The following is a 26336-nucleotide window of genomic DNA, read 5'->3' on the forward strand; positions in this document are numbered from 1 at the left end:
GCCCTCCGGGTGCTGGAGAAGGAGAGAGAGCAGGGCTGGAGGGTCTCCAGGTGGAGAAGGAGAGAGAGCAGGGCTGGAGGGTCTCCGGGTGCAGGAGAAGGAGAGAGAGCAGGGCTGGAGGCCCTCCGGGTGGAGAAGGAGAGAGAGCAGGGCTGGAGGGTCTCCGGGTGGAGAAGGAGAGAGAGCAGGGCTGGAGGGTCTCCGGGTGCAGGAGAAGGAGAGAGAGCAGGGCTGCAGGCCCTCCGGGTGGTGGAGAAGGAGAGAGAGCAGGGCTGGAGGCCCTCCGGGTGGAGAAGGAGAGAGAGCAGGGCTGGAGGGTCTCCGGGTGGTGGAGAAGGAGAGAGAGCAGGGCTGGAGGCCCTCCGGGTGGAGAAGGAGAGTGAGCAGGGCTGGAGGGTCTCCGGGTGGAGAAGGAGAGAGAGCAGGGCTGGAGGCCCTCCGGGTGGTGGAGAAGGAGAGAGAGCAGGGCTGGAGGGTCTCCGGGTGGAGAAGAAGAGAGAGCAGGGCTGGAGGGTCTCCAGGTGGAGGAGAAGGAGAGAGAGCAGGGCTGGAGGCACTCCGGGTGGAGAAGGAGTGAGAGCAGGGCTGGAGGGTCTCCGGGTGGTGGAGAAGGAGAGAGAGCAGGGCTGGAGGGTCTCCGGGTGGTGGAGAAGGAGAGAGAGCAGGGCTGGAGGGTCTCCGGGTGGTGGAGAAGGAGAGAGAGCAGGGCTGGAGGCCCTCCGGGTGGAGGAGAAGGAGAGAGAGCAGGGCTGGAGGGTCTCCGGGTGGAGAAGGAGAGAGAGCAGGGCTGGAGGGTCTCCGGGTGGAGAAGGAGAGAGAGCAGGGCTGGAGGGTCTCCGGGTGGTGGAGAAGGAGAGAGAGCAGGGCTGGAGGCCCTCCAGGTGGAGAAGGAGAGAGAGCAGGGCTGGAGGGTCTCCGGGTGGAGAAGGAGAGAGAGCAGGGCTGGAGGCCCTCCGGGATGTGGAGAAGGAGAGAGAGCAGGGCTGGAGGCCCTCCGGGTGGAGAAGGAGAGAGAGCAGGGCTGGAGGGTCTCCGGGTGGAGAAGGAGAGAGAGCAGGGCTGGAGGGTCTCCGGGTGGAGAAGGAGAGAGAGCAGGGCTGGAGGCCCTCTGGGTGGTGGAGAAGGAGAGAGAGCAGGGCTGGAGGGTCTCCGGGTGGAGAAGGAGAGAGAGCAGGGCTGGAGGTATCCGGGTGGAGAAGGAGAGAGAGCAGGGCTGGAGGGTCTCCGGGTGGTGGAGAAGGAGAGAGAGCAGGGCTGGAGGGTCTCCGGGTGGGGGAGAAGGAGAGAGAGCAGGGCTGGAGGGTCTCCGGGTGGGGGAGAAGGAGAGTGAGCAGGGCTGGAGGCCTTCCGGGTAGAGAAGGAGAGAGAGCAGGGCTGGAGGGTCTCCGGGTGGAGAAGGAGAATGAGCAGGGCTGGAGGGTCTCCGGGTGGGGGAGAAGGAGAGAGAGCAGGGCTGGAGGGTCTCCAGGTGGAGAAGGAGAGAGAGCAGGGCTGGAGGGTCTCTGGGTGGAGAAGGAGAGTGAGCAGGGCTGGAGGGTCTCCGGGTGGTGGAGAAGGAGAGAGAGCAGGGCTGGAGGGTCTCTGGGTGGTGGAGAAGGAGAGAGAGCAGGGCTGGAGGGTCTCCCGGTGGAAAAGGAGAGAGAGCAGGGCTGGAGGGTCTCCCGGTGGAGGAGAAGGAGAGAGAGCAGGGCTGGAGGCCCTCCGGGTGGAAAAGGAGAGAGAGCAGGGCTGGAGGGTCTCCCGGTGGAGGAGAATGAGAGAGAGAAGGGCTGGAGACTCTCCGGGTGGGGGAGAAGGAGAGAGAGCAGGGCTGGAGGCCCTCCGGGTGGTGGAGAAGGAGAGAGAGCAGGGCTGGAGGGTCTCCGGGTGGAGGAGAGAGAGCAGGGCTGGAGGGTCTCCTGGTGGAGAAGGAGAGAGAGCAGGGCTGGAGGCCCTCCGGGTGGGGGAGAAGGAGAGAGAGCAGGGCTGGAGGGTCTCCGGGAGGAGAAGGAGAGAGAGCAGGGCTGGAGGGTCTCCGGGAGGAGAAGGAGAGAGAGCAGGGCTGCAGGCCCTCCGGGTGGAGAAGGAGAGAGAGCAGGGCTGGAGGGTCTCCAGGTGGAGGAGAAGGAGAGAGAGCAGGGCTGGAGGGTCTCCGGGTGGAGGAGAGAGAGCAGGGCTGGAGGGTCTCCCGGTGGCGAAGGAGAGAGAGCAGGGCTGGAGGGTCTCCGGGTGGGGGAGAAGGAGAGAGAGCAGGGCTGGAGGGTCTCCGGGTGGCGAAGGAGAGAGAGCAGGGCTGGAGGGTCTCCGGGTGGTGGAGAAGGAGAGAGAGCAGGGCTGGAGGTTCTCCGGGTGGTGGAGAAGGAGAGAGAGCAGGGCTGGAGGGTCTCCGGGGGGTGGAGAAGGAGAGAGAGCAGGGCTGGAGGCCCTCCAGGTGGAGGAGAAGGAGAGAGAGCAGGGCTGGAGGGTCTCCAGGTGGTGGAGAAGGAGAGAGAGCAGGGCTGGAGGCGCTCCGGGTGCAGGAGAAGGAGAGAGAGCAGGGCTGAAGGGTCTCCGGGTGGTGGAGAAGGAGAGAGAGCAGGGCTGGAGGGTCTCCGGGTGGAGGAGAAGGAGAGAGAGCAGGGCTGGAGGCCCTCTGGGTGGTGGAGAAGGAGAGAGAGCAGGGCTGGAGGGTCTCCGGGTGGTGGAGAAGGAGAGTGAGCAGGGCTGGAGGGTCTCCGGGTGGTGGAGAAGGAGAGAGAGCAGGGCTGGAGGGTCTCCGGGTGGGGGAGAAGGAGAGAGAGCAGGGCTGGAGGGTCTCTGGGTGGAGAAGGAGAGAGAGCAGGGCTGGAGGGTCTCCGGGTGGTGGAGAAGGAGAGAGAGCAGGGCTGGAGGCCCTCCGGGTGGGGGAGAAGGAGAGAGAGCAGGGCTGGAGGGTCTCTGGGTGGAGAAGGAGAGAGAGCAGGGCTGGAGGGTCTCCGGGTGGTGGAGAAGGAGAGAGAGCAGGGCTGGAGGGTCTCCGGGTGGAGAAGGAGAGAGAGCAGGGCTGGAGGCCCTCCGGGGAGAGAAGGAGAGAGAGCAGGGCTGGAGGGTCTCCGGGTGGTGGAGAAGGAGAGAGAGCAGGGCTGGAGGGTCTCCGGGTGGGGGAGAAGGAGAGAGAGCAGGGCTGGAGGGTCTCCGGGTGGTGGAGAAGGAGAGAGAGCAGGGCTGGAGTGTCTCCGGGTGGGGGAGAAGGAGAGAGAGCAGGGCTGGAGGGTCTCCGGGTGGAGAAGGAGAGAGAGCAGGGCTGGAGGGTCTCCGGGTGGAGGAGAAGGAGAGAGAGCAGGGCTGGAGGGTCTCCGGGTGGAGAAGGAGAATGAGCAGGGCTGGAGGGTCTCCGGGTGGAGGAGAAGGAGAGAGAGCAGGGCTGGAGGGTCTCCGGGTGGAGAAGTGGAGTGAGCAGGGCTGGAGGCCCTCCGGGTGGTGGATCAGATTGTTGGATAAGCCCCCCACTGCGAGCCTTCGCACAAATGCATTAAACTTGGGGTGCGTTTGACTGTATTGGGGAACAAGGCAGGTATTATAAGGTCCGGAAAGGAGTTCACACCGAGTCAAATAGGTTGAATCAAAAAGAAAAAGATTTAATGCAACAGAACAAGAGTACAGAGCAGTTACTCTACTGCAGGAGCCCCTCACAGTTCATGAGCCTCCGGTTTTATACAGGATATAGAAGGGGGCGTCCCGCCCTTCAGTTTGGGAGTGCATATTCACCACAGTCCTTTGGGGATATTGATATTCCCCAGTCTCGGAAGTGTCCCATGATCTGCTTATCGCAGGTTATGACAGCAGGGGTGGGTGTCCACTTTCCCTGTTACTTTTTGAATTGGCAATTGCACCACTGGCTATTGCACTGAGGTCATCAACAGAGTGGAGGGGTGTGGAGAGGGGAGGTATGGAGCATGGAAGGTCCCTATACGCAGGCGATTTGCTGTTGAATGTAACAGATCCTCTCTCCAGTGTAGGAAAGATTGTGGAGGTGTGTGGAGTAAGTTTGGCTCCTTTTTAGTTTATAAACTCAATGTGGGGAAGAGTGAGGTGTTTCCAGTGAGCCTTCGGGGACAGCGACTGGGTTTGGAAATATTGCCATTTCGGCCGGCTAGGCTGACTTTTACCGGGGGTTCAGGACGAGTCATTGCTGCACCAGCTGAATTTGGCTGGAGAAGGTAGAAGGGGTGAAGGAGGTTTTGAATGCTCTTCCTTTATCGTTGGCAGGGAGGGTTCAAACGGTGAAAATGACGGTCCTTCCAAAATTTATTTATGTTATAGTCTCCGGATCGTTTTACCTAAATCGTTTTTTGTGAAGATTAGTAAGTTGATTTCGACCTTTGTATGGGAGGGCAAGGCACCTCGGGTTCGAAGAGCGTTTTTTCAGAAAAATAGGCAGTCAGGGTGTTCCGAATTTGATTAACTCAGGGGAAGCACGGTAGCACAGTGGTTAGCACTGTTACTTCACAGTTCCAGAGTCCCAGGTTCGATTCCCGGCTTGGGTCACTATCTGTGCGGAGTCTGCACGTTCTCCCTGTGCCTGTGTGGGTTTCCTCCGGGTGCTCCGGTTTCCTCCCACAAGTCCAAATTTGTGCAGGTTAGGTGGTTTGGCCATGATAAATTGCCCTTAGTGTCCAAAAAAGGTTGGGTGGGGTTGCTGGGTTATGGGGATATGATGGAAGTGGGGTACCCTTTCCAAGGGCCGGTACAAACTCAATGGACCAAATGGCCTCCTTCTGCACTATAAATTCTATGATTCTGAGGGGGGGAATGGATTGAGGTATTTACAGGTGAGAAACTTTGTTCAAAATAGGCTTTCTACGTTTCCTCTGTCGCCCCCCCCCCCCCCCCCTCTCTGATGAATAAGATAGTGTCGTTGGATGAGAAATGGAAGGCAAGATCTCTGATATTTATGGGCAGTTGATGGAGAGGGCGAGGGCTTCGCTGGAGGAGATAAAGAGAAAATGGGAGGATGAGTTATGAGTTGGGGGTTGGGGTGTGTATTGGGGGGGGGGGGGGGGGAGGGTGTGAGGCCCCAAAGAGGGCAAACTCTACCTCCTCGCATGTGAGACTGAGCCTGATCCAGTTTGAAGTGGCACACAGACAGCACATGACTAAAACATGCGTGAGTGGCTTCTTCCCAGAGGTGGGCGAACGATGTGAGCATTGTTCAAGGGGGCCAGCCAACCACACACACACACACGTTTTGGCCCTGCCCAAAATTAAGGAAGTTCTGGGAATCTTTCTTCGAGACTGTGTCAGAGATTTTGGGGGTAAAGGTGGGGCCGTGCCCATGGGTGGCGATATTTGGGGTATTGGATGAAGTAAAGCTGCAGGAGGGGAACAGGCTGATGTATCGGCCTTTGCCTCCCTGATAACCCAGAGGTGGATGCGGCTGGGGTGGCAGACACCGGAGCCACCCAGGGTGGTGATGTGGGTGGGAGGTCTACCGGGGTTTTTATATCTGGAGAAAATGAAATGAACATTAGGGTGTCGGAGGAGGGGTTCTATTCGAGGTGGAGGCTGTTTATCTCTTTCTTCAAGCATTTGTCAGCAAATAGAGGGGGTAGATCGGGGAGGTGGGGGGCTGCACAAAAGTGGGGCGAATGGGGTGGCTGGTGGATTATTTGCTTATTATGAAAATGATTGTGAATGAGTGTTGTGTATAATACACTGAATAAAAATAATTCCACCATACCTGCAAGATCCTCCTTTGATTTAGGTGGTGGTCTTTTGAAGAGATCTGTTGACTCTATTGCTGCAAGTTTAGTTGCGATGTCTCTGACATTTTTGTGGATTTGGTTCACAAGAGACTCAAATTTTCCAATTGCTTGTTCACAGCGAGCAAGGTAATCATTAATACCTGTCAGAAAAAATAACCAAACTTTCTAGTTTAATCACACAATCTGGTATGGCATTTTTGATATTTATGAAAAATAAAGTGGTCCGAATTCTCCGTTCCTGTCGCCAGGGCAGGATGCGTGGAATTCTACGTCAGCAAAATTGGCAGCACACCTGGAGCAATTCACTGACCGTTGAGGGGCCAGCACCGGCACCACATGGAATACATTGATTCCAATGGAAATCGGTGTCGGATTCACCGGGGTCGGGATTGACCAGCAACATATTAGCACTCCACTCCACACACGCAGTCACCCAGCCAACAAGATGGCACTGGTTGCGCTGGGGCACAGCCATCCCGTTGATGTGCCAGCTGGGGCTCGAATGTATCTAGGAGGGTAACCTGGGGCTCATCCATACGACTCGTAGCGGTAGGTTCACAGTGAGCAGTCAGCGGCATGCATGGCTGCCTGGCTGCATGGCAGGCTGCGGCAATTGTGTTCCGTGACCCTCCAACCAACCCCCTGGTCACCCTTCGCTACTCCCTCCATCCCCGGGCAGAAGCCCCCTAGCCAGCGGCACAACTGTCAGCAAACTATGAAATGAAATGAAAATGAAAATGGCTTATTGTCACGAGTAGGCTTCAATGAAGTTACTGTGAAAAGTCCCTAGTCACCACATTCCAGCGCCTGTCCGGGGAGGCTGATACTATGGCGATGTTGGACAAAAGTTCGGCACATCATCATGGGCTGAAGGGCCTGTTCTGTGCTGTATTCCTCTACGTTCTCTTTCCAAGCCCCGTCTCTCACCCTCAGCAGCCACGGAGTCTGTTTCACAATTTATAAAAGCACAAGTGAACCGCGCCATCAGGAATTCCCCCCAGTGGAGGCGGAGAATCACCGAGGCCCCGGAGAATACCGGATCAGACCCGCTAATGATATGCCAATCCTGATTAAAGCCGCAGTTCACTTCAACTCTCCGTCATGCGTGGATTGATGGTCGCATCAATTTAATCAGGTACAACATCACTATGGAAGCAGCCCTCAAACCTGACCGATTGGAACTCGACCCACAGGCAGCTGAAGCCAAAGGGATTTTTTTTGCACTGGCTCTGATGTTTCGAGGCCTACCTCGCCACCTCCTCCCAGCCCTCCGTCACCGACAAACAGAAGTTGAGCCTCCTCCACGCCCGGGTGAGCCATCGAATCTCCATGCAAATCGAGGAAGCGACCACATACGCAGACATGGTCGCGATCCTGAAGGGGCAATACGTGAGGCCGGTGAACGAAGTACACGTGCGGCATCTCCTCACCACTCGCCGCCAGCGCCCCGGGGAATCGCTGGAGGAGTACCTATGCGACCTGAAAGTACTCGCGCGAAGCTGCAACTACAAGGCCGTCACGGCCTCACAACACATGGAACTCGCCATCCGGGACACCTATGTGGCTGGAGTCTGGTCCAACTACTTCAGACAGCGCCTGCTCAAGAAGGGCGCCTTGACCCAGAACATAGAACATAGAACGATACAGCGCAGTACAGGCCCTTCGGCCCTCAATGTTGCACCGACATGGAAAAAAACTAAAGGCCATCTAACCTACACTATGCCATTATCATCCATATGCTTATCCAATAAACTTTTAAATGCCCTCAATGTTGGCGAGTTCACTACTGTTGCAGGTAGGGCATTCCACGGTCTCACCACTCTTTGCGTAAAAAACCTACCTCTGGCGTCTGTCCTATATCTATTACCCCTCAATTTAAGGCTATGTCCCCTCGTGCTAGCCACCTCCATCCGCGGGAGAAGGCTCTCACTGTCCACCCTATCTAACCCTCTGATCATTTTGTATGCCTCTATTAAGTCACCTCTTAACCTTCTTCTCTCTAACAAAAACAACCTCAAGTCCATCAGCCTTTCCTCATAAGATTTTCCCTCCATACCAGGCAACATCCTGGTAAATCTCCTCTGCACCCATTCCAAAGCTTCCACGTCCTTCCTATAATGAGGCGACCAGAACTGTACGCAATACTCCAAATGCGGCCGTACCAGAGTTTTGTACAGCTGCAACATGACCTCATGGCTCCGGAACTCAATCCCTCTACCAATAAAGGCCAACACACCATAGGCCTTCTTCACAACCCTATCAACCTGGGTGGCAACTTTCAGGGATCTATGTACATGGACACCGAGATCCCTCTGTTCATCCACACTGCTAAGAATTTTACCATTAGCCAAATATTCCACATTCCTGTTATTCTTTCCAAAGTGAATCACCTCACACGTCTCTACATTAAACTCCATTTGCCACCTCTCAGCCCAGCTCTGCAGCTTATCTATGTCCCTCTGTAACCTGCAACATCCTTCCACACTGTCTACAACTCCACCGACTTTAGTGTCGTCTGCAAATTTACTCACCCAACCTTCTGTGCCCTCCTCTAGGTCATTTATAAAAATGACAAACAGCAACGGCCCCAGAACAGATCCTTGTGGTACGCCACTCGTAACTGAACTCCATTCTGAAAATTTGCCATCAACCACCACCCTCTGTCTTCTTCCAACTAGCCAATTTCTGATCCACATCTCTAAATCACCCTGAATCACCAGCCTCCGTATTTTCTGCAATAGCCGACCGTGGGGAACCTTATCAAACGCTTTACTGAAATCCATATACACCACATCAACTGCTCTACCCTCGTCTACCTGTTCAGTCACCTTCTCAAAGAACTCGATAAGGTTTGTGAGGCATGACCTACCCTTCACAAAACCATGCTGACTGTCCCTAATCATATTATTCCTATCTAGATGATTATAAATCGTATCTTTTATAATCCTCTCCAAGACTTTACCCACCACAGACGTTAGGCTCACCGGCCTATAGTTACCGGGGTTATCTCTACTCCCCTTCTTGAACAAAGGGACCACATTTGCTACCCTCCAGTCCTCTGGCACTATTCATGTAGCCAATGATGACATAAAAATCAAAGCCAAAGGCTCAGCAATCTCTTCCCTGGCTTCCCAGAGAATCCTAGGATAAATCCCATCAGGCCCCGGGGACTTATCTATTTTCACCTTGTCCAGAATTGCCAACACTTCTTCCCTACGCACCTCAATGCCATCTATTCTAATAGCCTGGGTCTCAGCATTCTCCTCCACAACATTATCTTTTTCCTGAGTGAATACTGACGAAAAGTATTCATTTAGTATCTCGCTTATCTCCTCAGCCTCCACACACAACTTCCCACCACTGTCCTTGACTGGCCCTACTCTTACCCTAGTCATTCTTTTATTCCTGACATACCTATAGAAAGCTTTTGGGTTTTCCTTGATCCTACCTGCCAAAGACTTCTCATGTCCCCTCCTTGCTCGTCTCAGCTCTCTCTTTAGATCCTTCCTCGCTTCCTTGTAACTATCAAGCGCCCCAACTGAAACTTCACGCCTCATCTTCACATAGGCCTCCTTCTGCCTCTTAACAAGAGATTCCACTTCTTTGGTAAACCACGGTTCCCTCGCTCGACCCCTTCCTCCCTGCCTGACTGGTACGTACTTATCAAGAACATGCAATAGTTGTTCCTTGAACAAGCTCCACATATCCAGTGTGCCCAACCCTTGCAGCCTACTTCTCCAACCTACACATCCTAAGTCATGTCTAATGGCATCATAATTGCCCTTCCCCCAGCTATAACTCTTGCCCTGCGGGGTATACTTATCCCTTTCCATCACTAACGTAAAGGTCACCGAATTGTGGTCACTGTCTCCAAAGTGCTCACCTACCGCCAGATCTAACACCTGGCCTGGTTCATTACCCAAAACCAAATCCAATGTGGCCTCGCCTCTTGTTGGCCTGTCAACATATTGTGTCAGGAAACCCTCCTGCACACATTGTACAAAGAACGACCCATCTAATGTACTCTAACTATATCTTTTCCAGTCAATATTTGGAAAGTTAAAGTCTCCCATAACAACTACCCTGTTACTTTCGCTCTTTTCCAGAATCATCTTCGCCATCCTTTCCTCTACATCCCTAGAACTATTAGGTGGCCTATAGAAAACTCCCAACAGGGTGACCTCTCCTTTCCTGTTTCTAGCCTCAGCCCATACTACCTCGGAAGACGAGTCCCCATCTAGCATCCTTTCCGCCACCGTAATACTGTCCTTGACTAGCAGCGCCACACCTCCCCCTCTTTTGCCCCCTTCTCTGAGCTTACTAAAACACCTAAACCCCGGAACCTGCAACAACCATTCCTGTCCCTGCTCTATCCATGTCTCTGAAATGGCCACAACATCGAAGTCCCAGGTACCAACCCATGCTGCCAGTTCCCCTACCTTATTTTGTATACTCCTGGCATTGAAGTAGACACACTTCAAACCACCTACCTGAACACTGGCACCCTCCTGCGAAGTCAAATCTGTGCTCCTGACCTCTATACTCTCAATCTCCCGTACCCCAAAACTACAATCCAGGTTCCCATGCCCCTGCTGAATTAGTTTAAACCCCCCCCAAAGAGCACTAACAAATCTCCCCCCCGAAGAAACGGTAAAACTAGCCACCTCCCTAGAAGTAGCGTTTCAGAACCTCAACGCTTTCTCCTCCGACCACGCGACCCCCACGTGGGAACTGACCAGAGAGTAGCTCAGGCCCGTGCCACACAGCTGCCTGCCCAACCCAGGGGGCTATCCCGCTATTTCTGCGGCCAGCACCAGCACCCCAGGCAGTGTTGCCCAGCTCGCAATGCCACCGGTAGCGACTGCAGCAAGAAAGGACACTTTGCCAAAGTTTGCCTGGCCAGGTCCGAGTCCTCCAAATCACAGGCCCGACTCTCAGACTCACAGGCCCGCAGATCCCGCAGTGTGGCTGCGTGCCTGCCGGCTCCGCCCCCTTCGGACGCGTTACCCGCCTCATGTTATCTGTGGGGGCAGCCAACTCTACACAACACGTGTGACTCACGGGGGCCACCTTGGCCGTCATCTTGATCGCCGCCCGACACGTGCGACTGACGGGGGCTGCCATCTTGGGACCACACTACCACCTCTGACCACGCCGGCTACCCGCAACTCAGCGCGGTCACCCTCGACCAGTCACAGCCAAAGCACCTCCGGAACTCCATGATGACCCTCTGGGTCAATGGGCATGAAACGCCCTGCCTGTTTGACTCCGGGAGCACGGAGAGCTTCGTTCACCCAGACACGGTAAGGCGCTGTTCTCTCCAAATCTCCCAACACTTCAAACAATCTCCCTCGCTTCCGGATCGCACTCAGTGCAGGTCCGAGGGTATACTGTCGTGTACAGGGCGTTGAATACGCAAACTTTAAACTATATGTCCTCCCCGATCTCTCTCCTCTCCTGTTGGGACTGGACTTCCAGTGCAACCTCAGAAGCCTGACCCTAAAGTTCGGAGGGCACCTACACCCTCTCACCGTTTGTAGCCTCGCGATCCTGAAGGTCGACCCTCACCCGCTCTTCGCAAATCTCACCGCCGACTGTAAACCCGTCGCCACCAGGAGCAGGCGGTACAGTATCAAGGACAGGACTTTTATCAGGTGCGAGGTCCAGCGACTCTTGTGGGAAGGGATCATCGAGGCCAGCAATAGCCCCTGGAGAGCTTAGGTGGTCGTCGTCAGGACCGGGAGAAAAAAAACGGATAGTTGTAGACTACAGCGAAACCATAAACCAGTACACGCACCTCGATGTGTACCCGCTTCCCCGGATCGCAGACATAGTTAACCAGATCGCACACTACCACGTGTTCTCCACGGTGGATCTGAAGTCCGCATACCACCAGCTCCCAATCCGCCCAGAGGACCGCCACTACACGGCCTTTGAGGCAGACGGCCGTCTCTTCCACTTCCTCTGGGTCCCCTTCGGCGTCACAAACGGGGTCTCGTTCTTCCAAAGAACGATGGACCGAATGGTGGACCAGTACGGGCTGCGGGCCACATTTCCGTACTTGGACAACATCACCATCTGCGACCACGACAAGCAGGACCACGACACCAATCTTCAGAAATTTCTCCAAACCCTCAACCTCACTTATAACCAGGAGAAATGCATTTTCCGCACAACCAGACTAGCCATCCTCGGCTATGTCGTGGAAAACGGAGTCCTAGGGCCCGATCCCGATCATATATGCCCCCTCCTGCAACTCCCCCCTCCCCCACTGGCCCTGAAAAGATGCCTCGGGTTCTTTTCCTATTATGCCGAGTGGGTCCCCAACTACGCAGACAAAGCCCGCCCACTAATCAAAGTTACCATCTTCCCACTGGCGGCTGAGGCCTGCCAGGCCTTCAGCCGCATCAAGGCAGATATTGGCAAAGCCGCGATGTGCGCGGTAGATGAGTCCATCCCCTTCCAGGTGGAGAGCAACGTGTCAGAGGTCGCCCTGGCCGCTACCCTTAATCAGGCAGGCAGACCCCCTAGCCTTTTTCTCCCGAACCCTCAAGGCCTCCGAGATTCGACACTCCTCAGTCGAAAAAGAAGCTCAAGCCATTGTGGAAGCCGCCATGTGCGATCAACGGGGGCCGCTATCTTGGCCATCACCCGATATGCAAATCGCCGACTACGACCTCCGCGGACAGTCATCACGGGGTCACTCCAGCACCGCTGACCAAGCCACCGACTACCCGCAACTCAACGCAGTCACTTTGGACCAGTCGCGGCCAAAGCACCTCAGAAGCTCCATGATGTCCGTTCAACGGCACACTGTGCCTCTTCGACTCCGGGAGCACCGAGAGCTTCGTTCATCCAGACCTGGTAAGACGCTGTTCGCTCCCGATATTCCCAGCACGGCAAACAATCTCCCTCGTCTCGGGGTCGCACTCGGTCCAGATACAAGGGCGCACAGTTGCGACACTAACGATACAGGGCGCCAACTATTCCAACTTCCAATTGTATGTCCTCCCAGACCTCTGCGCCCCTCTCCTACTCGGGCTCGATTTTCAGTGCAACCTCAGGAGCCTAAAACTCAGCTTTGGCGGACCCCTTCCCCCTCTCACTATATGCAGTTTAGCAACTCTAAAAATCGACCCCCCTCCACTCTTTGCTAACCTCACCACTAACTGCAAACCCGTGGCCACTCGCAGCAGGAGGTATAGCCTGCAGGACAGGGCCACTCGCAGCAGGAGGTATAGCCTGCAGGACAGGGTATTTATTAGAGCCGAAGTCCAGCGGCTCTTACGTGAGGGAGTCATAGAGGCCAGTAACAGCCCCTGGAGAGCTCAGGTGGTGGTCGTCAAGACCGGGGAAAAGTTCCGGATGGTAGTTGATTACAGCCAGACCATTAACCGGTTCACGCACCTCGATGCGTAGCCCCTCCCCCGAATTGCAGACATGGTCAACCAAATCGCCCAGTACCGCGTATTCTCCACGGTGGATCTGAAGTCTGCATACCACCAGCTCCCAATCCGCCCGGAGGACCGCCACTACACGGCGTTCGAGGCAGACGGCTGCCTTTTCCATTTCCTCCGGGTTCCCTTTGGCGTCACAAACGGGGTCTCGGTGTTCCAACGAGCAATGGACCGAATGGTGGACTAGTACAGGCTGCGGGCCATGTTTCCGTACTTGGATAACGTCACCATCTGCGGCCATGACCAGCAGGACCACGACGCCAACCTCCACCGATTTCTCCAAACCGCCCAAAAACTCAACCTCACATACAATAAGAAGAAATGCGTTTTCCGCACAACCAGACCAGCCATCCTCGGCTATGTCGTGGAAAACGGGGTCCTAGGGCCTGACCCTGACCGTATGCACCCCCTCTTACAACTCCCTCTTCCTCACTGTTCAAGAGCCCTCAAGAGGTGCCTTGGATTATTCTCCTACTACGCCCAGTGGATCCCCCAATATGCGGACAAAGCCCGCCCACTATTTAAGACTACACTCTTCCCACTGTCAGCCGAGGCCGCCAGGCCTTCAACTGCATTAAGGAGGACATCGCCAAAGCCGCCATGCGGGCGGTGGATGAATCCGTCCCCTTTCAAGTGGAGAGCGACGCCTCAGAGGTCGCTCTCGCTGCCACTCTGAACCAGGCAGGCAGGCCAGTAGCTTTCTTCTCCCGAACCCTATCCGCTTCGGAACTTCGACACTCCTCAGTCGAAAAAGAAGCTCCAGCCATTGTGGAATCGGTACGGCACTGGAGGCACTACCTCACAGGTAGGAGGTTTACCCTCATCACCAACCAGAGATCGGTTGCCTTTATGTTCGACAACTCGCAATGGGGCAAAATTAAAAATGACAAAATCTTGAGGTGGAGATCGAACTCTCCACCTTAATTATGATATCATATACCGTCCGGGGAAGCTCAACGAGCCCCCAGATGCCCTGTCCCGCGACACATGTGCCAGCGCGCAAGACGACCAATTACAGGCTATCCACAATGACCTCTGCCACCTGGGGGTCACCCGGCTTGCCCACTACATCAAGGCCCGCAAAAGGGTCCATTCCCTCGACCAACTGTAATGTGTACTTCCTTAACATCAGAGACGAATTATCTCGCTTTCCGTTTGCCATCCCGTGCCCCGATATAACCTCCCATACAGTCATCAGAGCTCTGCACAGTGTCTTCACCCTGTTCGGTTTCCCTAACTATGTCCACAGCGACAGGGGTTCGTCCTTCATGAGCGACGAGCTGCGTCAGTACCTGCTCGACAAGGGCATCGCCTCGAGCAGGACTACCAGCTACAACCCCAGGGGGAACGGGCAGGTGGAGAGGGAGAACGCGACAGTCTGGAAGACCGTCCTACTGACCCTCAGGTCCAGGAATCTCCCGACATCCCACTGGCAGGAGGTCCTCCCCGACGCGCTCCATGCAATTAGGTCCCTCCTGTGTATGGCCACTAATCAGACTCCTCAAGAGCGATTATTTGTTTTCCCTAGGGGCCCTACCACGGGGGCTTCGCTCCCATCTTGGTTGCGGACAGGTGCCCGGTTCGCCTACGGAAGCACGTCCGGACACATAAAACAGACCCGCTGGTAGAGAGGGTCCAACTACTACATTCAAACCCCCACTACGCATTTATCGAACACCCCGACGGCCGTCAGGACACCGTTTCCCTCCGGGACCTGGCGCCTGCAGGATCCACCACCACCACAGCCGAGGTACCCCTCACACCACACACTACCCGACCCTTCACGCCCTGCGCCCCCACGCCTACATGTTTCCTGCGCCCCCCTGCGCCCATCACACCGGTCAGGAACGAAACTCGGAACGAACCACCCCCAGATTCACACCGGACATCAGCACACAGCCATCCGAAGCGGCTGCAAACCCGGTGCTCCACCGGTCCCAGCGAACGATTCGAGCACCGGACCGACTCAATTTATAGACCCGTCACACCCGCCGAACTTGATGTTTTAACAAGGGGTGAATGTGGTGAATGTATAATTCACACTGTGTATCACTGTGTCCCTGTGGGCTCCATCTGTGAGCCGTTGCGTGGCTCTGCCAACAGGGGGCGATGAGGAGCATGTACAGGGCTCCACCCTTGGCTCCGCCCATGGCTCCACCCACAACCGGAAGTATAAAGTCCTGCGGTCTTGCGAGCCTGCCCTCAGTTCACCTGGTTGCAGGCAGGCTCAGTTGGAAGTCGATTAAAGCCACAGTTTACTTCTACTCGTGTCTTGAGTGAATTGATGGTCGCATCACAGGTTTGCGTGCTCCCCTCCAGAATCACAGCCAGGTTTGCGTGTTCCTCTCCAGAATCACAACAGGTTTGAGTGCTCCCCTCCAGAATCACAGCCAGTTTGTGTCTTATCTCCACAATCAGAGCCAGGTTTGCGTCTGCCCCAGACTGTCAGCTTACATTGCCCCATACTGTCAGCATACACTGCACCGTATTGTCAGCATACACTGCCCCATACTGTCAGCATACACTGCACCGTATTGTCAGCATACACTGCCCCATACTGTCACCGTACACTGCCCCATACTGTCAGCATACACTGCCCCATACTGTCAGCATACACTGCCCCATACTGTCAGCATACACTGCCCCATACTGTCACCGTACACTGCCCCATACTGTCACCGTACACTGCCCCATACTGTCAGCATACACTGCCCCATACTGTCAGCATACACTGCCCCATACTGTCAGCATACACTGCCCCATACTGTCAGCATACACTGCCCCATACTGTCAGCATACACTGCCCCATACTGTCAGCATACACTGCCCCATACTGTCAGCGTACACTGCCCCATACTGTCAGCATACACTGCCCCATACTGTCACCGTACACTGCCCCATACTGTCAGCATACACTGCCCCATACTGTCAGCGTACACTGCCCCATACTGTCACCGTACACTGCCCCATACTGTCCCCGTACACTGCCCCATACTGTCAGCATACACTGCCCCATACTGTCAGCGTACACTGCCCCATACTGTCAGCATACACTGCCCCATACTGTCAGCATACACTGCCCCATACTGTCACCGTACACTGCCCCATACTGTCACCGTACACTGCCCCATACTGTCAGCATACACTGCCCCATACTGTCAGCATACACTGCCCCATACTGTCAGCATACACTGCCCCATACTGTCACCGTACACTGCCCCATACTGTCACCGTACACTGCTCCATACTGTCAGCATACACTGCCCCATACTGTCAGCATACACTGCCCCATACTGTCAGCATACACTGCCCCATACTGTCAGCATACACTGCCCCATACTGTCAGCATACACTGCCCCATACTGTCACCGTACACTGCCCCATACTGTCAGCATACACTGCCCCATACTGTCAGCATACACTGCCCCATACTGTCACCGTACACTGCCCCATACTGTCACCGTACACTGCCCCATACTGTCACCGTACACTGCCCCATACTGTCACCGTACACTGCCCCATACTGTCAGCATACACTGCCCCATACTGTCAGCATACACTGCCCCATACTGTCACCATACACTGCCCCATACTGTCAGCATACACTGCCCCATACTGTCACCGTACACTGCCCCATACTGTCAGCGTACACTGCCCCATACTGTCACCGTACACTGCCCCATACTGTCAGCGTACACTGCCCCATACTGTCAGCGTACACTGCCCCATACTGTCAGCATACACTGCCCCATACTGTCACCGTACACTGCCCCATACTGTCAGCATACACTGCCCCATACTGTCAGCATACACTGCCCCATACTGTCACCGTACACTGCCCCATACTGTCACCGTACACTGCCCCATACTGTCACCGTACACTGCCCCATACTGTCACCGTACACTGCCCCATACTGTCAGCATACACTGCCCCATACTGTCAGCGTACACTGCCCCATACTGTCAGCATACACTGCCCCATACTGTCACCGTACACTGCCCCATACTGTCACCGTACACTGCCCCATACTGTCAGCATACACTGCCCCATACTGTCAGCATACACTGCCCCATACTGTCACCGTACACTGCCCCATACTGTCAGCATACACTGCCCCATACTGTCACCGTACACTGCCCCATACTGTCACCGTACACTGCCCCATACTGTCAGCATACACTGCCCCATACTGTCACCGTACACTGCCCCATACTGTCACCGTACACTGCCCCATACTGTCAGCATACACTGCCCCATACTGTCAGCATACACTGCCCCATACTGTCAGCGTACACTGCCCCATACTGTCAGCGTACACTGCCCCATACTGTCAGCATACACTGCCCCATACTGTCAGCGTACACTGCCCCATACTGTCACCATACACTGCCCCATACTGTCACCGTACACTGCCCCATACTGTCACCGTACACTGCCCCATACTGTCACCGTACACTGCCCGATACTGTCAGCATACACTGCCCCATACTGTCACCGTACACTGCCCCATACTGTCACCGTACACTGCCCCATACTGTCAGCATACACTGCCCCATACTGTCAGCATACACTGCCCCATACTGTCAGCATACACTGCCCCATACTGTCAGCATACACTGCCCCATACTGTCACCGTACACTGCCCCATACTGTCAGCATACACTGCCCCATACTGTCAGCATACACTGCCCCATACTGTCACCGTACACTGCCCCATACTGTCAGCATACACTGCCCCATACTGTCACCGTACACTGCCCCATACTGTCACCGTACACTGCCCCATACTGTCAGCATACACTGCCCCATACTGTCAGCATACACTGCCCCATACTGTCACCGTACACTGCCCCATACTGTCAGCATACACTGCCCCATACTGTCAGCATACACTGCCCCATACTGTCAGCATACACTGCCCCATACTGTCAGCATACACTGCCCCATACTGTCAGCATACACTGCCCCATACTGTCAGCATACACTGCCCCATACTGTCACCGTACACTGCCCCATACTGTCACCGTACACTGCCCCATACTGTCACCGTACACTGCCCCATACTGTCACCGTACACTGCCCCATACTGTCAGCATACACTGCCCCATACTGTCACCGTACACTGCCCCATACTGTCACCGTACACTGCCCCATACTGTCACAGTACACTGCCCCATACTGTCAGCATACACTGCCCCATACTGTCAGCATACACTGCCCCATACTGTCAGCATACACTGCCCCATACTGTCAGCATACACTGCCCCATACTGTCAGCATACACTGCCCCATACTGTCAGCATACACTGCCCCATACTGTCAGCATACACTGCCCCATACTGTCAGCGTACACTGCCCCATACTGTCAGCATACACTGCCCCATACTGTCACCGTACACTGCCCCATACTGTCAGCATACACTGCCCCATACTGTCAGCATACACTGCCCCATACTGTCAGCGTACACTGCCCCATACTGTCAGCATACACTGCCCCATACTGTCAGCATACACTGCCCCATACTGTCACCGTACACTGCCCCATACTGTCACCGTACACTGCCCCATACTGTCACCGTACACTGCCCCATACTGTCAGCATACACTGCCCCATACTGTCAGCATACACTGCCCCATACTGTCAGCATACACTGCCCCATACTGTCAGCATACACTGCCCCATACTGTCAGCATACACTGCCCCATACTGTCAGCATACACTGACCCATACTGTCAGCATACACTGCCCCATACTGTCAGCATACACTGACCCATACTGTCACCGTACACTGCCCCATACTGTCACCGTACACTGCCCCATACTGTCACCGTACACTGCCCCATACTGTCAGCATACACTGCCCCATACTGTCAGCCATACACTGCCCCATACTGTCAGCATACACTGCCCCATACTGTCAGCATACACTGCCCCATACTGTCAGCATACACTGCCCCATACTGTCAGCATACACTGCCCCATACTGTCAGCATACACTGCCCCATACTGTCAGCATACACTGCCCCATACTGTCAGCATACACTGCCCCATACTGTCAGCATACACTGCCCCATACTGTCAGCATACACTGCCCCATACTGTCAGCGTACACTGCCCCATACTGTCAGCGTACACTGCCCCATACTGTCAGCATACACTGCCCCATACTGTCAGCATACACTGCCCCATACTGTCAGCGTACACTGCCCCATACTGTCAGCATACACTGCCCCATACTGTCAGCATACACTGCCCCATACTGTCAGCATACACTGCCCCATACTGTCAGCGTACACTGCCCCATACTGTCAGCATACACTGCCCCATACTGTCAGCATACACTGCCCCATACTGTCAGCATACACTGCCCCATACTGTCAGCAGTACACTGCCCCATACTGTCAGCGTACACTGCCCCATACTGTCAGCATACACTGCCCCATACTGTCAGCATACACTGCCCCATACTGTCAGCGTACACTGCCCCATACTGTCAGCATACACTGCCCCATACTGTCAGCATACACTGCCCCATACTGTCACCGTACACTGCCCCATACTGTCAGCGTACACTGCCCCATACTGTCAGCATACACTGCCCCATACTGTCAGCATACACTGCCCCATACTGTCACCGTACACTGCCCCATACTGTCAGCGTACACTGCCCCATACTGTCACCGTACACTGCCCCATACTGTCAGCGTACACTGCCCCATACTGTCAGCGTACACTGCCCCATACTGTCACCGTACACTGCCCCATACTGTCAGCATACACTGCCCCATACTGTCAGCATACACTGCCCCATACTGTCACCGTACACTGCCCCATACTGTCACCGTACACTGCCCCATACTGTCACCGTACACTGCCCCATACTGTCACCGTACACTGCCCCATACTGTCAGCATACACTGCCCCATACTGTCAGCGTACACTGCCCCATACTGTCAGCATACACTGCCCCATACTGTCACCGTACACTGCCCCATACTGTCACCGTACACTGCCCCATACTGTCAGCATACACTGCCCCATACTGTCAGCATACACTGCCCCATACTGTCACCGTACACTGCCCCATACTGTCACCGTACACTGCCCCATACTGTCTACTGCCCATACTGTCAGCATACACTGCCCCATACTGTCAGCATACACTGCCCCATACTGTCAGCATACACTGCCCCATACTGTCACCGTACACTGCCCCATACTGTCACCGTACACTGCCCCATACTGTCAGCATACACTGCCCCATACTGTCAGCATACACTGCCCCATACTGTCAGCGTACACTGCCCCATACTGTCAGCGTACACTGCCCCATACTGTCAGCATACACTGCCCCATACTGTCAGCATACACTGCCCCATACTGTCAGCATACACTGCCCCATACTGTCAGCATACACTGCCCCATACTGTCAGCATACACTGCCCCATACTGTCAGCATACACTGCCCCATACTGTCACCGTACACTGCCCCATGCTGTCACCGTACACTGCCCCATACCGTCAGCATACACTGCCCCATACTGTCAGCATACACTGCCCCATACTGTCACCGTACACTGCCCCATACTGTCAGCATACACTGCCCCATACTGTCAGCATACACTGCCCCATACTGTCAGCATACACTGCCCCATACTGTCAGCATACACTGCCCAATACTGTCAGCATACACTGCCCCATACTGTCACCGTACACTGCCCCATACTGTCAGCATACACTGCCCCATACTGTCAGCATACACTGCCCCATACTGTCACCGTACACTGCCCCATACTGTCAGCATACACTGCCCCATACTGTCAGCATACACTGCCCATACTGTCACCGTACACTGCCCCATACTGTCACCGTACACTGCCCCATACTGTCACCGTACACTGCCCCATACTGTCAGCCGTACACTGCCCCATACTGTCAGCATGCCCCATACTGCACCGTACACTGCCCCATACTGTCAGCATAACGCTGCCCCATAAACTGTCAGCATACACTACTGCCCCATACTGTCCAGCATACACTGCCCCATACTGTCAGCATACACGGCCACCATACTGTCAGCATACACTGCCCCATACTGTCAAACCGTACACTGGCACCCATACTGTCAGCATACACTGCCCCATACTGTCAGTACACTGTCCCCATACTGTCAGCGTACACTGTGCCCCATACTGTCAGCATACACTGCCCCATACTGTCAGCATACACTGCCGCCATACTGTCACCCGTACACTGCCCCATACGGTCAGCATACACTGCCCCATAACTGGTCAGCATACCTGGCCGCCCATACTGTCAGCGTACACTGCCCCATACTGTCAGCATACACTGCCCCATACTGTCAGCGTACACTGCCCCATACTGTCAGCATACACTGCCCCATACTGTCAGCATACACTGCCCCATACTGTCAGCATACACTGCCCCATACTGTCACCGTACACTGCCCCATACTGTCAGCATACACTGCCCCATACTGTCAGCATACACTGCCCCATACTGTCAGCGTACACTGCCCCATACTGTCAGCCGTACACTGCCCCATACTGTCAGCATACACTGCCCCATACTGTCAGCGTACACTGCCCCATACTGTCAGCAGTACACTGCCCCATACTGTCAGCATACACTGCCCCATACTGTCAGCATACACTGCCCCATACTGTCAGCATACACTGCCCCATACTGTCAGCATACACTGCCCATACTGTCAGCCGTACACTGCCCCATACTGTCAGCATACACTGCCCCATACTGTCAGCATACACTGCCCCATACTGTCAGCCGTACACTGCCCCATACTGTCACCGTACACTGCCCCATACTGTCAGCATACACTGCCCCATACTGTCAGCATACACTGCCCCATACTGTCACCGTACACTGCCCCATACTGTCAGCATACACTGCCCCATACTGTCAGCATACACTGCCCCATACTGTCACCGTACACTGCCCCATACTGTCAGCAGTACACTGCCCCATACTGTCAGCATACACTGCCCCATACTGTCAGCATACACTGCCCCATACTGTCAGCAGTACACTGCCCCATACTGTCAGCATACACTGCCCCATACTGTCAGCATACACTGCCCCATACTGTCACCGTACACTGCCCCATACTGTCAGCATACACTGCCCCATACTGTCAGCATACACTGCCCCATACTGTCAGCATACACTGCCCCATACTGTCAGCAGTACACTGCCCCATACTGTCAGCATACACTGCCCCATACTGTCACCGTACACTGCCCCATACTGTCACCGTACACTGCCCCATACTGTCAGCATACACTGCCCCATACTGTCAGCGTACACTGCCCCATACTGTCAGCATACACTGCCCCATACTGTCACCGTACACTGCCCCATACTGTCAGCATACACTGCCCCATACTGTCAGCATACACTGCCCCATACTGTCACCATACACTGCCCCATACTGTCAGCATACACTGCCCCATACTGTCACCGTACACTGCCCCATACTGTCAGCGTACACTGCCCCATACTGTCACCGTACACTGCCCCATACTGTCAGCATACACTGCCCCATACTGTCAGCGTACACTGCCCCATACTGTCACCGTACACTGCCCCATACTGTCAGCATACACTGCCCCATACTGTCAGCGTACACTGCCCCATACTGTCAGCATACACTGCCCCATACTGTCAGCATACACTGCCCCATACTGTCAGCATACACTGCCCCATACTGTCACCGTACACTGCCCCATACTGTCACCGTACACTGCCCCATACTGTCAGCATACACTGCCCCATACTGTCAGCATACACTGCCCCATACTGTCAGCATACACTGCCCCATACTGTCAGCGTACACTGCCCCATACTGTCACCGTACACTGCCCCATACTGTCAGCGTACACTGCCCCATACTGTCAGCATACACTGCCCCATACTGTCAGCATACACTGCCCCATACTGTCAGCATACACTGCCCCATACTGTCAGCATACACTGCCCCATACTGTCAGCATACACTGCCCCATACTGTCAGCATACACTGCCCCATACTGTCCCCGTACACTGCCCCATACTGTCACCGTACACTGCCCCATACTGTCAGCATACACTGCCCCATACTGTCAGCGTACACTGCCCCATACTGTCACCGTACACTGCCCCATACTGTCACCGTACACTGCCCCATACTGTCACCGTACACTGCCCCATACTGTCAGCATACACTGCCCCATACTGTCACCGTACACTGCCCCATACTGTTACCGTACACTGCCCCATACTGTCAGCATACACTGCCCCATACTGTCAGCATACACTGCCCCATACTGTCAGCATACACTGCCCCATACTGTCACCGTACACTGCCCCATACTGTCAGCATACACTGCCCCATACTGTCAGCATACACTGCCCCATACTGTCAGCATACACTGCCCCATACTGTCAGCATACACTGCCCCATACTGTCAGCATACACTGCCCCATACTGTCAGCATACACTGCCCCATACTGTCAGCATACACTGCCCCATACTGTCACCGTACACTGCCCCATACTGTCACCGTACACTGCCCCATACTGTCACCGTACACTGCCCCATACTGTCAGCATACACTGCCCCATACTGTCACCGTACACTGCCCCATACTGTCAGCGTACACTGCCCCATACTGTCAGCATACACTGCCCCATACTGTCACCGTACACTGCCCCATACTGTCAGCATACACTGCCCCATACTGTCAGCGTACACTGCCCCATACTGTCAGCGTACACTGCCCCATACTGTCACCGTACACTGCCCCATACTGTCAGCGTACACTGCCCCATACTGTCACCGTACACTGCCCCATACTGTCAGCATACACTGCCCCATACTGTCAGCGTACACTGCCCCATACTGTCAGCATACACTGCCCCATACTGTCAGCATACACTGCCCCATACTGTCAGCATACACTGCCCCATACTGTCAGCATACACTGCCCCATACTGTCAGCATACACTGCCCCATACTGTCAGCGTACACTGCCCCATACTGTCAGCCGTACACTGCCCCATACTGTCACCGTACACTGCCCCATACTGTCACCGTACACTGCCCCATACTGTCAGCATACACTGCCCCATACTGTCACCGTACACTGCCCCATACTGTCAGCATACACTGCCCCATACTGTCAGCGTACACTGCCCCATACTGTCACCGTACACTGCCCCATACTGTCAGCGTACACTGCCCCATACTGTCAGCATACACTGCCCCATACTGTCAGCATACACTGCCCCATACTGTCAGCATACACTGCCCCATACTGTCACCGTACACTGCCCCATACTGTCAGCATACACTGCCCCATACTGTCAGCATACACTGCCCCATACTGTCAGCATACACTGCCCCATACTGTCACCGTACACTGCCCCATACTGTCAGCATACACTGCCCCATACTGTCAGCATACACTGCCCCATACTGTCAGCATACACTGCCCCATACTGTCAGCATACACTGCCCCATACTGTCACCGTACACTGCCCCATACTGTCAGCATACACTGCCCCATACTGTCACCGTACACTGCCCCATACTGTCAGCATACACTGCCCCATACTGTCAGCATACACTGCCCCATACTGTCAGCGTACACTGCCCCATACTGTCAGCATACACTGCCCCATACTGTCAGCATACACTGCCCCATACTGTCAGCATACACTGCCCCATACTGTCACCGTACACTGCCCCATACTGTCAGCATACACTGCCCCATACTGTCACCGTACACTGCCCCATACTGTCACCGTACACTGCCCCATACTGTCAGCGTACACTGCCTCATACTGTCACCGTACACTGCCCCATACTGTCACCGTACACTGCCCATACTGTCAGCATTCACTGCCCCATACTGTCAGCATACACTGCCCGATACTGTCACCGTACACTGCCCCATACTGTCAGCCGTACACTGCCCCATACTGTCACCGTACACTGCCCCATACTGTCACCGTACACTGCCCCATACTGTCAGCATACACTGCCCCATACTGTCAGCATACACTGCCCCATACTGTCAGCATACACTGCCCCATACTGTCACCGTACACTGCCCCATACTGTCAGCATACACTGCCCCATACTGTCAGCATACACTGCCCCATACTGTCAGCATACACTGCCCCATACTGTCAGCATACACTGCCCCATACTGTCACCGTACACTGCCCCATACTGTCAGCATACACTGCCCCATACTGTCACCGTACACTGCCCCATACTGTCAGCATACACTGCCCCATACTGTCACCGTACACTGCCCCATACTGTCAGCGTACACTGCCCCATACTGTCAGCATACACTGCCCCATACTGTCAGCATACACTGCCCCATACTGTCAGCATACACTGCCCCATACTGTCAGCATACACTGCCCCATACTGTCAGCATACACTGTCCCATACTGTCACCGTACACTGCCCCATACTGTCAGCATACACTGCCCCATACTGTCACCGTACACTGCCCCATACTGTCACCGTACACTGCCCCATACTGTCACCGTACACTGCCCCATACTGTCAGCATACACTGCCCCATACTGTCAGCATACACTGCCCCATACTGTCACCGTACACTGCCCCATACTGTCAGCATACACTGCCCCATACTGTCAGCATACACTGCCCCATACTGTCACCGTACACTGCCCCATACTGTCACCGTACACTGCCCCATACTGTCAGCATACACTGCCCCATACTGTCAGCATACACTGCCCGATACTGTCAGCGTACACTGCCCCATACTGTCAGCATACACTGCCCCATACTGTCAGCATACACTGCCCCATACTGTCACCGTACACTGCCCCATACTGTCAGCATACACTGCCCCATACTGTCAGCATACACTGCCCCATACTGTCAGCATACACTGCCCCATACTGTCAGCGTACACTGCCCCATACTGTCAGCATACACTGCCCCATACTGTCACCGTACACTGCCCCATACTGTCACCGTACACTGCCCCATACTGTCAGCATACACTGCCCCATACTGTCAGCGTACACTGCCCCATACTGTCAGCATACACTGCCCCATACTGTCACCGTACACTGCCCCATACTGTCAGCATACACTGCCCCATACT

General features: G+C 54.8%; 1 protein-coding gene across 1 annotated transcript in view; it reads right to left on the reverse strand.

Annotated features, from left to right (window-relative positions):
• LOC119977131 (dynein heavy chain 10, axonemal-like) overlaps window positions 1-26336 on the reverse strand; it is a 552876-nt gene that overhangs the window by 401289 nt on the left and 125251 nt on the right. Inside the window, 1 exon segment of the mRNA XM_038817763.1 lies at window positions 5678-5842. Within this exon segment, the coding sequence (XP_038673691.1) occupies window positions 5678-5842 (165 nt within the window).

Source organism: Scyliorhinus canicula, chromosome 1 (assembly GCF_902713615.1).
Source record: "Scyliorhinus canicula chromosome 1, sScyCan1.1, whole genome shotgun sequence".
Classification (NCBI taxonomy): Eukaryota; Metazoa; Chordata; class Chondrichthyes; order Carcharhiniformes; family Scyliorhinidae; genus Scyliorhinus; species Scyliorhinus canicula.